At 46.5% G+C, this 12,244-nt stretch overlaps 1 protein-coding gene across 2 annotated transcripts in view; it reads right to left on the reverse strand.

Annotated features, from left to right (window-relative positions):
- carmil2 (capping protein regulator and myosin 1 linker 2) overlaps positions 1-12,234 on the reverse strand; it is a 37,525-nt gene extending 25,291 nt beyond the window's left edge. The window contains exons 1-17 of one of the 2 annotated variants that reach the window (XR_006757017.1): positions 12,058-12,234; positions 11,732-11,826; positions 11,138-11,188; positions 7,705-7,764; positions 5,828-5,949; positions 5,442-5,539; positions 5,231-5,301; positions 4,943-5,092; positions 4,282-4,370; positions 3,948-4,042; positions 3,747-3,833; positions 3,432-3,541; positions 2,937-3,014; positions 2,711-2,787; positions 2,534-2,638; positions 2,295-2,364; positions 1,456-1,537 (exon numbers count right to left, since the gene is read on the reverse strand). Coding sequence is in view for 1 of the 2 variants with exons in the window: in XM_014124192.2 (XP_013979667.2) it covers positions 1,456-1,537; positions 2,295-2,364; positions 2,534-2,638; positions 2,711-2,787; positions 2,937-3,014; positions 3,432-3,541; positions 3,747-3,833; positions 3,948-4,042; positions 4,282-4,370; positions 4,943-5,092; positions 5,231-5,301; positions 5,442-5,539; positions 5,828-5,949; positions 7,705-7,764; positions 11,138-11,188; positions 11,732-11,826; positions 12,058-12,094 (1,477 nt within the window). In the remaining variant the exon portion in view is untranslated. The remainder of the gene's footprint in view (positions 1-1,455; positions 1,538-2,294; positions 2,365-2,533; positions 2,639-2,710; positions 2,788-2,936; positions 3,015-3,431; positions 3,542-3,746; positions 3,834-3,947; positions 4,043-4,281; positions 4,371-4,942; positions 5,093-5,230; positions 5,302-5,441; positions 5,540-5,827; positions 5,950-7,704; positions 7,765-11,137; positions 11,189-11,731; positions 11,827-12,057) is intronic. The other variant, XM_014124192.2, reaches the window with a different exon arrangement.
- Between the last annotated feature and the right edge of the window lie 10 nt (positions 12,235-12,244).

Here is a 12,244-nt window from a genome sequence, read left to right on the forward strand (position 1 = left end):
GAGTGTGTCCAGAAAAAAAGCCATTGCTTAAATAAAAAAATAAGCTAACACATTTGGTGTTCGCCAAAGGGTATGTGGGAGACTCCCCAAACATATAAAGAAGGTACTCTGGTCAGATGAGACTAAAATTGAGCTTTATGGCCATCAAGGAAAATGCTATGTCTGGCGCAAACCCAACACCTCATCACCCAGAGAACAACATCATGGGGGTGATAGCATCATGCTGTGGGGATATTTTTCATCGACAGGGATTGGGAAACTGGTCAGAATTGAAGGAATGATGGATGGCGCTAAATACATGGAAATTCTTGAGGGAAACCTGTTTCAGTCTTCCACAGATTTGAGACTGGACAATGACCCTAAGCATACTGCTAAAGCAACACTCGAGTGGTTGGGAAACATTTGGGAAACGTTTAAATGTCTTGGAATGGCCTAGTCAAATCCCAGACCTCAATCCAATTGAGAATCTGTGGTATGACTTAAATATTGCTGTACACCAGCAGAACCCATCCAACTTGAAGGAGCTGGAGCAGTTTTGCCTTGAAGAATGGGCAAAAATCCCAGTGGCTAGATATGTCAAGCTTATAGAGACATACCCCAAGAGACTTGCAGCTGTAATTGCTACAAAAGATGGCTCTACAAAGTAACGACTTTGGGGAGGTGAATATTATAATTTTTTTGTCTTATTTCTTGTTTGTTTCACAATAACAAATATTTTGCATCTTTAAAGTGGTAGGCCAGTTGTGTAAATCAAGTGATACAAACCCCCCAAAAAATGCATTTTAATTCCAGGTTGTAAGGCAATAAAATAGGAAAAATGCCAAAGGGGGTGAATACTTTCACAAGCCACTGTAGTAGGAGAAGAGAATGGTATTTTCTCATTTCTATTGGTAGTTCCAAAAGTATGCCTAGTTATAATAATAACGCAGAAAAAACAGGTACTTCGCATTTCATATTATTAATCGAAAACCAAATGTTTTCTTTGGCCTTGAATATAAATTGCCTGCAGCATTCAGTTGCCCTCTGAGATTCCTGCTCAGAAATGTATACAGAATACTCTATTCTAGTGAAGGGGTTTGATCGTAATGATGCCCACACACTGGCCCCATGCAGAGTCCCCCTGGACAGTTCCCAGAACAACCCTTCAGCCCCCTCCACCCCCACATGGTGAGGCTGGGCTGGTCCTGGGTTCTCCTCATTGTGCTATAGAGCAGGGGATCATCCCATGAGACATACACACTGAGAATAATGTATGTCTCTCTCTCTATGTTATATTATCTGAATTGTGTGTGATTTATCACCTGCTGGCACCACCTAACACACACACACACACCTCCCTGTACTCTCTCCAGGTAGGAAGAAAATGTGAAAGCATCTGATTCAGAGAGCGATAGAGAAGGCGCGAGAGAGAGGAGAGAGAGTGAGAGAGAAAATGGGTGAGGTGAGGAATCATACCATTGTCAGAGAGGTCCAGACTGCTGATGGCCTTGGCTTCAAAGATGTGCTCCTGAATCACCTGGGCCCCAGCAGACCTCAGCTGCACATATAATACACATGATTATCAGCCAGACAAAACCTAGCTCAGCTACCTGGTTAGTGATGATTTAAAAAAAAGTGAACGGTGTGTGTGTGTGTGTGTGTGTGTGTGTGTGTGTGTGTGTGTGTGTGTGTGCGTACAGTACATTGTGTTCGAAAAATGACATATTTACCTGATTTGTTTGATACTAATAGTTAGAAATTAATACTTAACAAATAGGAGGATATCTCTGTCCTGTTAGTGTCTGTGTTTTCATGGGCTCCACTCTAGTTCCCTGCAGCTATTCTGGTCGTACGGTCACCAGAGATAACTTGAGCTGACAAATTAGTTAAAGACTGCATTATATAGACAAGATGTGGTGGGTGTAACCGAGATAGCCAGGAGGAGTTTAGAACAATTCCTCATTGTCTCTAAATCATCCTTGCATCTGGGAAACTAAGCCAGGGAGGGGTTAAGACAACACCCACGTGCAGATAACGACAGGATGAACCCAGAGTGACTTATGATGCTCCTTGGTCCGCATGGGAGGGGTGGAAACAACCCTGACTGAGCATTGTTCGTGTCAGCTATATATAGCACTCTGCATTTATGTAAAGGTTAGATTACTCGGTCCAACACTCAAGGGTGGGTGGTCGACCAGCCTCATTATTGCAATAATTCATCAATATTAAATCATGATTATTTGAAGAAATGACCAAATCGCTCTCAGTGCTGAATTTCCACAACAAAATGCATGTGTGTGTGTGTATATAGGTACCTCACAGCCACTCAGGTCTAGCTCCAGCCCACACAGATAAGTATTTGTAGCAAGACCCTGCAACAACAATCTGCATACAAGACCGATTTAGTTAATTTCACCACAAAAATATGCGTATGAAACAGCAGTATACACATAAATATGTCAAAATGCAAACACATAATTATAAGTAGGCATCACATTCTGTTTGGCATGCATCACATTTCTATTTCCTGGTTTAACATTCCATCAGTGCTCACCTGAGAGCCTCTGGGGGTAGTTTGGTTCCTGCCAATCCCACGTATCTGAGCTCATTGCTCTTACTGAAGAATTCCCTTACAGTCCTCGTCACTTCCCTCACCTTCCTGGGGACAGAGACAGGTCAGTGGACGGGTTGGGCAACACTAGTCAGAGATGACACATGGCAGGGAGCTCACCTGTGGGAGAAGGGGTTTCTGGACAGGTTGAGGTGGGCCAGGTTGGGGCAGCAGCCTGCTGACAGAGATACAAACAGCTAGGGAGAGAAGGAAGTTGGGGATGTAAAAGGTTCATTGGTTCACATTGGCACAAACATGTGACATCGAAAAGCAGATCAGGTTGTGTATTTTAAATTGACGAATATGACAGAAACTGGCTGGAGGTGAAAGGGCAAAGGCCACTTACAGTGTCCACAGGGCAGTCTGTGCCACTCAGGTCCAGGTAAGATACAGCATTGGTCTCAGACAGGAACTTAAACAGGTTCTGACAGGTAAAGATGTAAAGCTATTCAGTGCTCTGGTCCTGTAGACTAGAGCCAAACCCAACTACAGGGCAACTCAATTCAATACTGTACAGTGGCGTAATACATTTACTCTGATTGAGTTGCCTCCTGTATCATTAAGTCATATCAGTATCAAGTAGCATGCATATCCTGTCACTTGAGACTGTACTGGCAAAACAAACTCCCTTTATGTCAAATAACCTCTATAGACAACCCATTACTGAATATAACCACAGAGTTCATGTTCCACAGCATACACCCTATACATTACAAAACGCATTTAGCTGAGATTAGCAACGCCTACAGTAGGAAGCTTTACTCAAGTGTAATAGTGTATGGAGCGAGCGAGACTGAATTCTAAGAAGTGAACTGAAAACAAGTGCTGCCCCCGCACTCACCACAGCTTCCTCTGTAGCCAGAATGCCTGTATTCCCTGACAGGTCCAGGTGACACAGAGAGCTGGAGAAGGCCTTGTTCTGTCGTAACGCCTGAGTCAGACTACCTAGACCTGGATAGATGGAAGGGAGGGAAAGGAATCAGAGAGAGAAAGGAAGCTGTACGGATCTCTATTTATTCACAGTATGTAGCACTAACAAAAGCAACCCAAGTAGTCAGGCATGCTTTCAATAGAATATGTAAAAGCCATTACATTCACATCTTTGTGGAAGATGGACATTTCAAAAGGTGCAGCAGACAGAAGAGTTTGAATGAACCTTTGGGAGAGACACTAATCCTGGAGAGGGACAGCTGGGTGAGACCATTGGGCAGATTCTCCAGTTCCTGACTGAGAGCTATCACACCTGGTGACAGATATCACAACGTTACACACATGAGTAGTCACTAGCCATTCCAGGCAGCACCAGCAATGGACATTGACAAACCTAAAAAGTTATCAATGGTAACTAAATGCTTGCCTTTGTCCTCTATGTGATTGGCTGACAGGTTGATGGTGTGGATGGCGGAGCAAGTGTGATCTCGCAGGGCACAGGCCATCTTCACTGCAAAATCCCTACAAGAGGAAGGGCCAGGAGAGAGAAAGAGGAATGGAAAATAGTTATTCCTGTGAACTAAAATGAATAATAAAGTGTCAACCAATCACATAAATCAAATGTCATCCAAAGATTTCCCATTTCCTCTGTGCTTCTGGCACCAGGTAGACTGTTTTGGGAGAGAAGGAGGGAGGTAGAGAGGGAGGGAGTAAGGGATTTTTTAATGAAGGTGAGGTGTATCAGGTAGTAGACTACTCACAGTTTGAGCCCACATCCCTCTAGACACACCTCCTCCAAGGTGGAGGATCTGTTGATCATGAAGAGAACCTGCTCTTGGACCTCTGAGCTCTGCGGATAGATACAGAGGGGGAATTACTATTCCTCTCATTTCTATTGAATCATTAGCCATCCCGTCTCCATACACTGGCAGCAAATCAAATCTCAATGAGAATCTCCATCTGATCTCCATCTTCAGTGTCAGCCCATTTCTCTGGTCACAAATCACCTTAAATACATTTTCCTGTAGAATATAACTACATCTGTGCAGTTCCAGACAGCTTCTCTCCCTTATCATGAAGGTCATTTCCCTGAACTCCATCATAGCCATGTGATTGCTTAAAGGCACTCCAGTATCACTAACACAAAAGTAGCTAGATTATGAAGTCATTATTGTGCTCTGCCTCCAGTCTGTGTGTACATGTGATGACTGTTGATAAGCCCTGCTAGACCCTGCAGCCTAGTCCAGGCTGCCAGTTAGGTCACCCACAGTATCCCATCATCAGCTCACACTGCCAACACGTACAGACAGTCATGACAGGCCCAGAGAGAGCAGTACTCAGGGATAGATAGTGATAACATGAGACAGTGAGCTCTCCAACTGGACCTGGAAAAACAGAACAAGAGGTGGCTAAAAAGTTTACCAGTTTGAGGTCTTTGCTGGAGATCTTGGTGAACCATTGGTTGAAGGAAAGTGCGGCCACTGATAAGGCCAAATCTCTGTTTTCCAGATGACTGAAATCCAGGAGGTTGAATTCCCGACAATTCTGGACATAGTAAATGTTGTCCACATCCTGAAAGAATATAAATAATAAACACCTTTACTAATATTCTTGATGTTTGACTACATCAATTGATATTAATAGCAGAAAACAACATTTATCAGAAACATTGAATGTGGTGTCATCATAGATTGATGGTAACCTACTGACCCATTGGACCTCCTCTCTGCAGGGTAATTCATTGAAGTCACATAGAGCAGCATACGTCTCTGAGAAGCCTCCTGTAGTGTAGAGAACCAAGGAATGGCAGAGGGATCAATTACTGTACAAATCCACATCCACACACCTACACAATGTCCACATAGTACGATACACACAAATGAGGGGACAATGCTGCAGTGCTCTGATTGATTCTACTGACCACATGGTCCCAGTGTTCCAGTCAGGTGCTCCTCCACCCGCGTTGCCAGGTTCCACAGCTGCTCCTGCAGGTCTGGAGGGATCTTCTTCAGGATCTTCCTGAGAGCAGGAAATCAACACACATACATGTCACACATTTTAATCCTCTTAAAATGACAGATATTTACATTAGGTATCCACTTCATCATCGGTATTGGATTGAAATATGATTCAGAAGTGAGCTCTCTGAGTAAGAAAACCTCCATTCCTTGGATAGAAGAGGAGCCCTAATCAGTTGGTTAATGGGTAGATGTTTCACCTCAGGGGTTTCTGCTATAAGTATATCACAAGCAACTCTCACTATGTTTGAGGGAGGAAAATGTCCATCTGTATTGCCACGACACTCACCCTGGAGATGAATCAGGGAAGATCTTCTTCAGAGAAGCTGTGACATGACTGACCATAGCCTCAAGGTCCTCAACAGATGTCAGACTGAGAGAGTAGGTCTGTCTGTCCGTCTCAATCACCACCTGAATGGTCAACACATGCAGTAGGAGTCTTTCTATCGGTCTGTCACTACAACCACCATGCAGAGATACAGATACACATTCTGACAGAAAGACTTTCTAAATAGTATAGGTGGTTAGTGGACACATGAACTCGGAAACACATCAACACCGTCTCTGCTTGTTCGTTTGGTGTAACTAGGTACCTGTAGACTAGTGAAGCAGGGGTTGACTCATAGCTCGCATTTTCTCCCCGTTACTTAAATGTCTTTGCTCCGCGGCAGAAGATGACAGAGAAAACTTTACCGATGTCAACTAGATGAAGCATTCATTCTATCGATTTATGACATTCTGGTGAGCAAGGGTTTATTTAGTCTTCTAGAGCAACAAGTAATGACAGAAGAAAAGCTGCATGCATCTAATTATAGACAAGTTGACTAACAAATAGCCTACCAAAAATGTCGGACATTTTAAGAAACATCTAAACCAGGCGACAACAAAAAATACTGCACCCCCTGTCAAAAAAAAACCATTCGACCACCTTTGACTGTAGCCTACAGCATATTTTCTATATAGCGGTTTAGGCTCAGGTGCAGTTTTTCACTTTATCACATATAGTCAGGCAGTTGTAGTGAACAAACAACTGACCATCGCCCCACTACTGTAGACATTGTGATGAGTGGTGACATGGGCACGCCTGACTTTGTCTCAAAGTGGGGGTGCAAAAAAACTAAAACAAGAACACAAATGTATCATTATTCACATTTAATGTCAGCAAGGGAGTTCCATAACTTACATTTCAAAAATATTTGTTGTCACTGAGCAACAGTCAGAGAAAGAATGACAGTGTCTTCCCCCCCCAAACAGTGGTGGTGACTAATGTTTCCTACCAACAGGACGTAGAGTGTTAACCTCTGCAGCGCTACAGAAGAAAAACCACCACAATCTCAGAGCCCTGACTGAAGTCTGGTGACCTTTGACTGCATCCTGTGTATATGGAATGGGACCAGAGGTGCGTAAAGAGGGGATTCTTCAGATGAGTGGATGGAAATCTGAAGTTCACCCCATTTCTTAGTGGTATAAATCCATCTCCATATGTGGTAGGTCAAATACTGTAAACATATGGTGATGGGTTGGAAGACAGCAATAGCGGCAGGTAGCCTAGTGGTTAAGAGCATTGGGCCAGTAACCGAAAGGTCACTGGTTTGATATCTCCGAGTTGACTAGGTGAACAACCTGTTGATGTGCCCTTGAGCAAGGCACTTAACCCTAATTGCTCCTGTAAGTCGTTCTGGATAAGTATGTCTGCTAAATTACAAAGAAATGACATCTGGAATGTTTTACTATTCACATTTAACAGCATTGAGTTGGATAATTTGCTATGTGCTTCTGATCCCGGTTTCTCTTATTCAGCACGAAGCATGTTTTTACAGCGAATAATTTACATGACCAGCAGTGATCAGAGCTAGTTTATGGTCAATCAGGGCTGCTATTTTTCAAACAGACATTAAAACCTCTTAACACCCAGGCAGTGGTAACCATGGGTCACAGTGGTCAGCCAGCCATATACCATCGTTTCCCCCTCCCTTTATTTACACAGTACAGGTACTGTATGTGCAACAAATATTTGCATCCTGGTTCAGGCAGCTTTCAAATATTTCAATGAAGTACTGAGAAACATATGTCATTCAAGCTGAACAGAACAGACAAGTTAGAAGTGACACACACTACATTACAAAACATGTCACTTAAACACATAAAGGACATTATTTGATTTACCTGATTAAGGCTCTCAATGCTGATGGCATAAATCTCTAAATAGCTGAAGGAGCTTTCCACCTGCAGGGAGAAACCAGACTGTGGACAACAGTGAAGCACTGATACAAACACAAAAAATGTATACTGACTCACACAGGTTAATATATGAAAGGGAAGGTGACGGGAAGAGAGAGAAGGGGGGGGGGGACTGCGGTCCTGTTGGGGGGGGGGCCGGGAGCTGCGGCTCCAATGAGAGTCAAAGTAAGATAAGAGTTCTCATTACTACGTCAGCTAACAGGGGAGAGTGGGGGAGGGAGGTCATTACGACTGAAACTTAAACAAAACATTTGCCTTCATGGGCCTCCAACCATGATCACGCTACCTATAGCAAAGTACACAACTGACATAAGCATAAGTGAAGTCATGCCCACTTTCAGTCACATGAGATGACATTTTATTTGTGTTACTTCCCTTTTGTCCAGGTGAGGCATTTCTGCTTTATAAGTATACAAACAACACAAACTGAGGCCAGCATAACTTGTTTCTACACTGTATAACAATTATTAGAATGTACTAATACAGGTCCCATCCTCTCTCTAATGCCTTGAGCCGCTCCATTTAACTCGCCCTCTCTATCCAGCGTGCCATGCTCCCTTCCTCCACTCTCCCTCTCTATCTAGCATGCCATGCTCCCTTCCTCCACTCTCCCTCTCTATCCAGCGTGCCATGCTCCCTTCCTCCACTCTTCCTCTCTATCCAGCGTGCCATGCTCCCTTCCTCCACTCTTCCTCTCTATCTAGCTTGCCATGCTCCCTTCCTCCACTCTTCCTCTCTATCTAGCGTGCCATGCTCCCTTCCTCCACTCTTCCTCTCTATCCAGCGTGCCATGCTCCCTTCCTCCACTCTTCCTCTCTATCCAGCGTGCCATGCTCCCTTCCTCCACTCTCCCTCTCTATCTAGCGTGCCATGCTCCCTTCCTCCACTCTTCCTCTCTATCTAGCGTGCCATGCTCCCTTCCTCCACTCTTCCTCTCTATCCAGCGTGCCATGCTCCCTTCCTCCACTCTTCCTCTCTATCTAGCGTGCCATGCTCCCTTCCTCCACTCTCCCTCTATCTAGCGTGCCATGCTCCCTTCCTCAACTCTCCCTCTCTATCTAGCGTGCCATGCTCCCTTCCTCCACTCTCCCTCTCTATCTAGCGTGCCATGCTCCCTTCCTCCACTCTTCCTCTCTATCTAGCGTGCCATGCTCCCTTCCTCCACTCTATCTAGCGTGCCATGCTCCCTTCCTCCACTCTCCCTCTCTATCTAGCGTGCCATGCTCCCTTCCTCCACTCTCCCTCTCTATCTAGCGTGCCATGCTCCCTTCCTCCACCCTCCCTCTCTATCTAGCGTGCCATGCTCCCTTCCTCCACTCTCCCTCTCTATCTAGCGTGCCATGCTCCCTTCCTCCACTCTCCCTCTCTATCTAGCGTGCCATGCTCCCTTCCTCCATCTCTCTCCCTCTCTATCTAGCGTGCCATGCTCCCTTCCTCCACCCTCCCTCTCTATCTAGCGTGCCATGCTCCCTTCCTCCACTCTCCCTCTCTATCTAGCGTGCCATGCTCCCTTCCTCCACTCTTCCTCTCTATCTAGCGTGCCATGCTCCCTTCCTCTCTATCCAGCGTGCCATGCTCCCTTCCTCCACTCTTCCTCTCTATCCAGCGTGCCATGCTCCCTTCCTCCACTCTCCCTCTCTATCTAGCGTGCCATGCTCCCTTCCTCCACTCTTCCTCTCTATCTAGCGTGCCATGCTCCCTTCCTCTCTATCCAGCGTGCCATGCTCCCTTCCTCCACTCTTCCTCTCTATCCAGCGTGCCATGCTCCCTTCCTCCACTCTCCCTCTCTATCTAGCGTGCCATGCTCCCTTCCTCCACTCTCCCTCTCTATCTAGCGTGCCATGCTCCCTTCCTCCACTCTCCCTCTCTATCTAGCGTGCCATGCTCCCTTCCTCCACTCTCCCTCTCTATCTAGCGTGCCATGCTCCCTTCCTCCACTCTCCCTCTCTATCTAGCGTGCCATGCTCCCTTCCTCCACTCTCCCTCTCTATCTAGCGTGCCATGCTCCCTTCCTCCACTCTCCCTCTCTATCTAGCGTGCCATGCTCCCTTCCTCCACTCTCCCTCTCTATCCAGCGTGCCATGCTCCCTTCCTCCACTCTCCCTCTCTATCTAGCGTGCCATGCTCCCTTCCTCCACTCTCCCTCTCTATCTAGCGTGCCATGCTCCCTTCCTCCACTCTCCCTCTCTATCTAGCGTGCCATGCTCCCTTCCTCCACTCTCCCTCTCTATCTAGCGTGCCATGCTCCCTTCCTCCACCCTCCCTCTCTATCTAGCGTGCCATGCTCCCTTCCTCCACTCTCCCTCTCTATCTAGCGTGCCATGCTCCCTTCCTCCACTCTCCCTCTCTATCTAGCGTGCCATGCTCCCTTCCTCAACTCTCCCTCTCTATCTAGCGTGCCATGCTCCCTTCCTCCACTCTCCCTCTCTATCTAGCGTGCCATGCTCCCTTCCTCCACTCTCCCTCTCTATCTAGCGTGCCATGCTCCCTTCCTCCACTCTTCCTCTCTATCTAGCGTGCCATGCTCCCTTCCTCCACTCTCCCTCTCTATCTAGCGTGCCATGCTCCCTTCCTCCACTCTCCCTCTCTATCTAGCGTGCCATGCTCCCTTCCTCCACTCTCCCTCTCTATCCAGCGTGCCATGCTCCCTTCCTCCACTCTCCCTCTCTATCCAGCGTGCCATGCTCCCTTCCTCCACTCTCCCTCTCTATCCAGCGTGCCATGCTCCCTTCCTCCACACTCCCTCTCTATCTAGCGTGCCATGCTCCCTTCCTCCACTCTCCCTCTCTATCTAGCGTGCCATGCTCCCTTCCTCCACTCTCCCTCTCTATCTAGCGTGCCATGCTCCCTTCCTCCACTCTCCCTCTCTATCTAGCGTGCCATGCTCCCTTCCTCCACTCTCCCTCTCTATCTAGCGTGCCATGCTCCCTTCCTCAACTCTCCCTCTCTATCTAGCGTGCCATGCTCCCTTCCTCCACTCTCCCTCTCTATCTAGCGTGCCATGCTCCCTTCCTCCACTCTCCCTCTATCTAGCGTGCCATGCTCCCTTCATCTGCTCGGTAAGTTAATACTCAACTTGACCTGCAGGTCTCCACTTTTATTTGAGGTGTGTGCTGGAACTCAGTTGGCACTGGCTGCGTATTTCTTCTAAAGGGAGATACATTCCTGACTTCCAGTACCCAAAGTCTATTTTTACAAGCATTTCCTCATTCTTCTGTAAGCTCATATCAGACTGTAAATTAGTCCTGAGGTTAGTCCTGACTGACCATAACCAGACTCAAGCAATGGTGTTAACATGTAGTTGATTTACAGTTGGAGCAACTGTATTCAAGACATGAGTAAACATACAAACACTTACCCTGACAGGTTGCTTACTGTGGACAACATAAGCTCTCCATAGAGTCATCACCTAGTTGAAAAGTGTAAACAAAAACAAACATGTCAGTAACCACTACAAGATCAAAGACTGCCTGTCTAGTGTGTGAGAGAGTGTGTGTGAGTGAGAATGGACTTCATTGTATGTAGCTAACTGTATTGGAGGTTTATTCAAATCTCCCCCATTCACATAGCAGTGTAGACTGCCAGCTGTCAGCTAGAGCTTGTCAGCTTAATAGCTCCACTTGCAGGTGGAACCTGGTAACTTCAGCCATATTACAAACAGATATACTGTTTTTCTCTAGGGGTGAATCCTCCCACCTGAGATCCTTCGGTAGCATTTTGTTCCAGACCAATATGCAAACACACCAGATTCCAGATAATCGGCTGCTGCTCTTTTGCACATTTAAACACACACAGCTAATATAGTTTAACCCTCTGTGGTCAACATAAACAAATGCCCAAAGTGCCAAACAAGCCCCAGTCGATGCCAAGTAGCAGGGTTTTCTTAACCAGCGCAGGTTAAACCACCCGCCACAGTGATGTTGGACCCAGGGACCACGAGGTCCCTACTCACCAGAACCCTGCTCTCAGCCTTCCCCTTGGGTGGGTTTAACTGCACCTGCCGCATGAGACAAATCTTCTGGGGCTTCAGCAGCTGAGTGATGTGCTCTTCTCAGGAGAGAATAGAGAAGCATGAAAATAACAGAGGGACAGCGAGCCATTCAGATTCAGCTCGGCATACAGATCTTTGCCAAGAGGATACAGGCACCGCCGTAACACAAATATATATTTGGGGGGGGAGACAGGAGAAAAAAAGAGGCCATCTCAATCTTAAATGAGCATACAAACATGAATATATTGAGAAAGATAAGTGACAGGAAAAACAGTGGAGCTCCATACCTTGCAAGCTGTAAGAGATGTCAGTATTGCCAGCCATGATGTTGGGCCCAGCTCGTCAGTAGGGGTAAGAGAGAAAGAGGGAGAGAGAGCGGGGGAGTAGCAGCAGCGGAGGCAGCTCAGGCAGGTCTGGGAGGCACACACACACACACATCCTGCTGCTGTCAACCACACTCAGAGTGAAACCATA

Source organism: Salmo salar, chromosome ssa10 (genome assembly GCF_905237065.1).
Source record: "Salmo salar chromosome ssa10, Ssal_v3.1, whole genome shotgun sequence".
Taxonomy (NCBI): domain Eukaryota; kingdom Metazoa; phylum Chordata; class Actinopteri; order Salmoniformes; family Salmonidae; genus Salmo; species Salmo salar.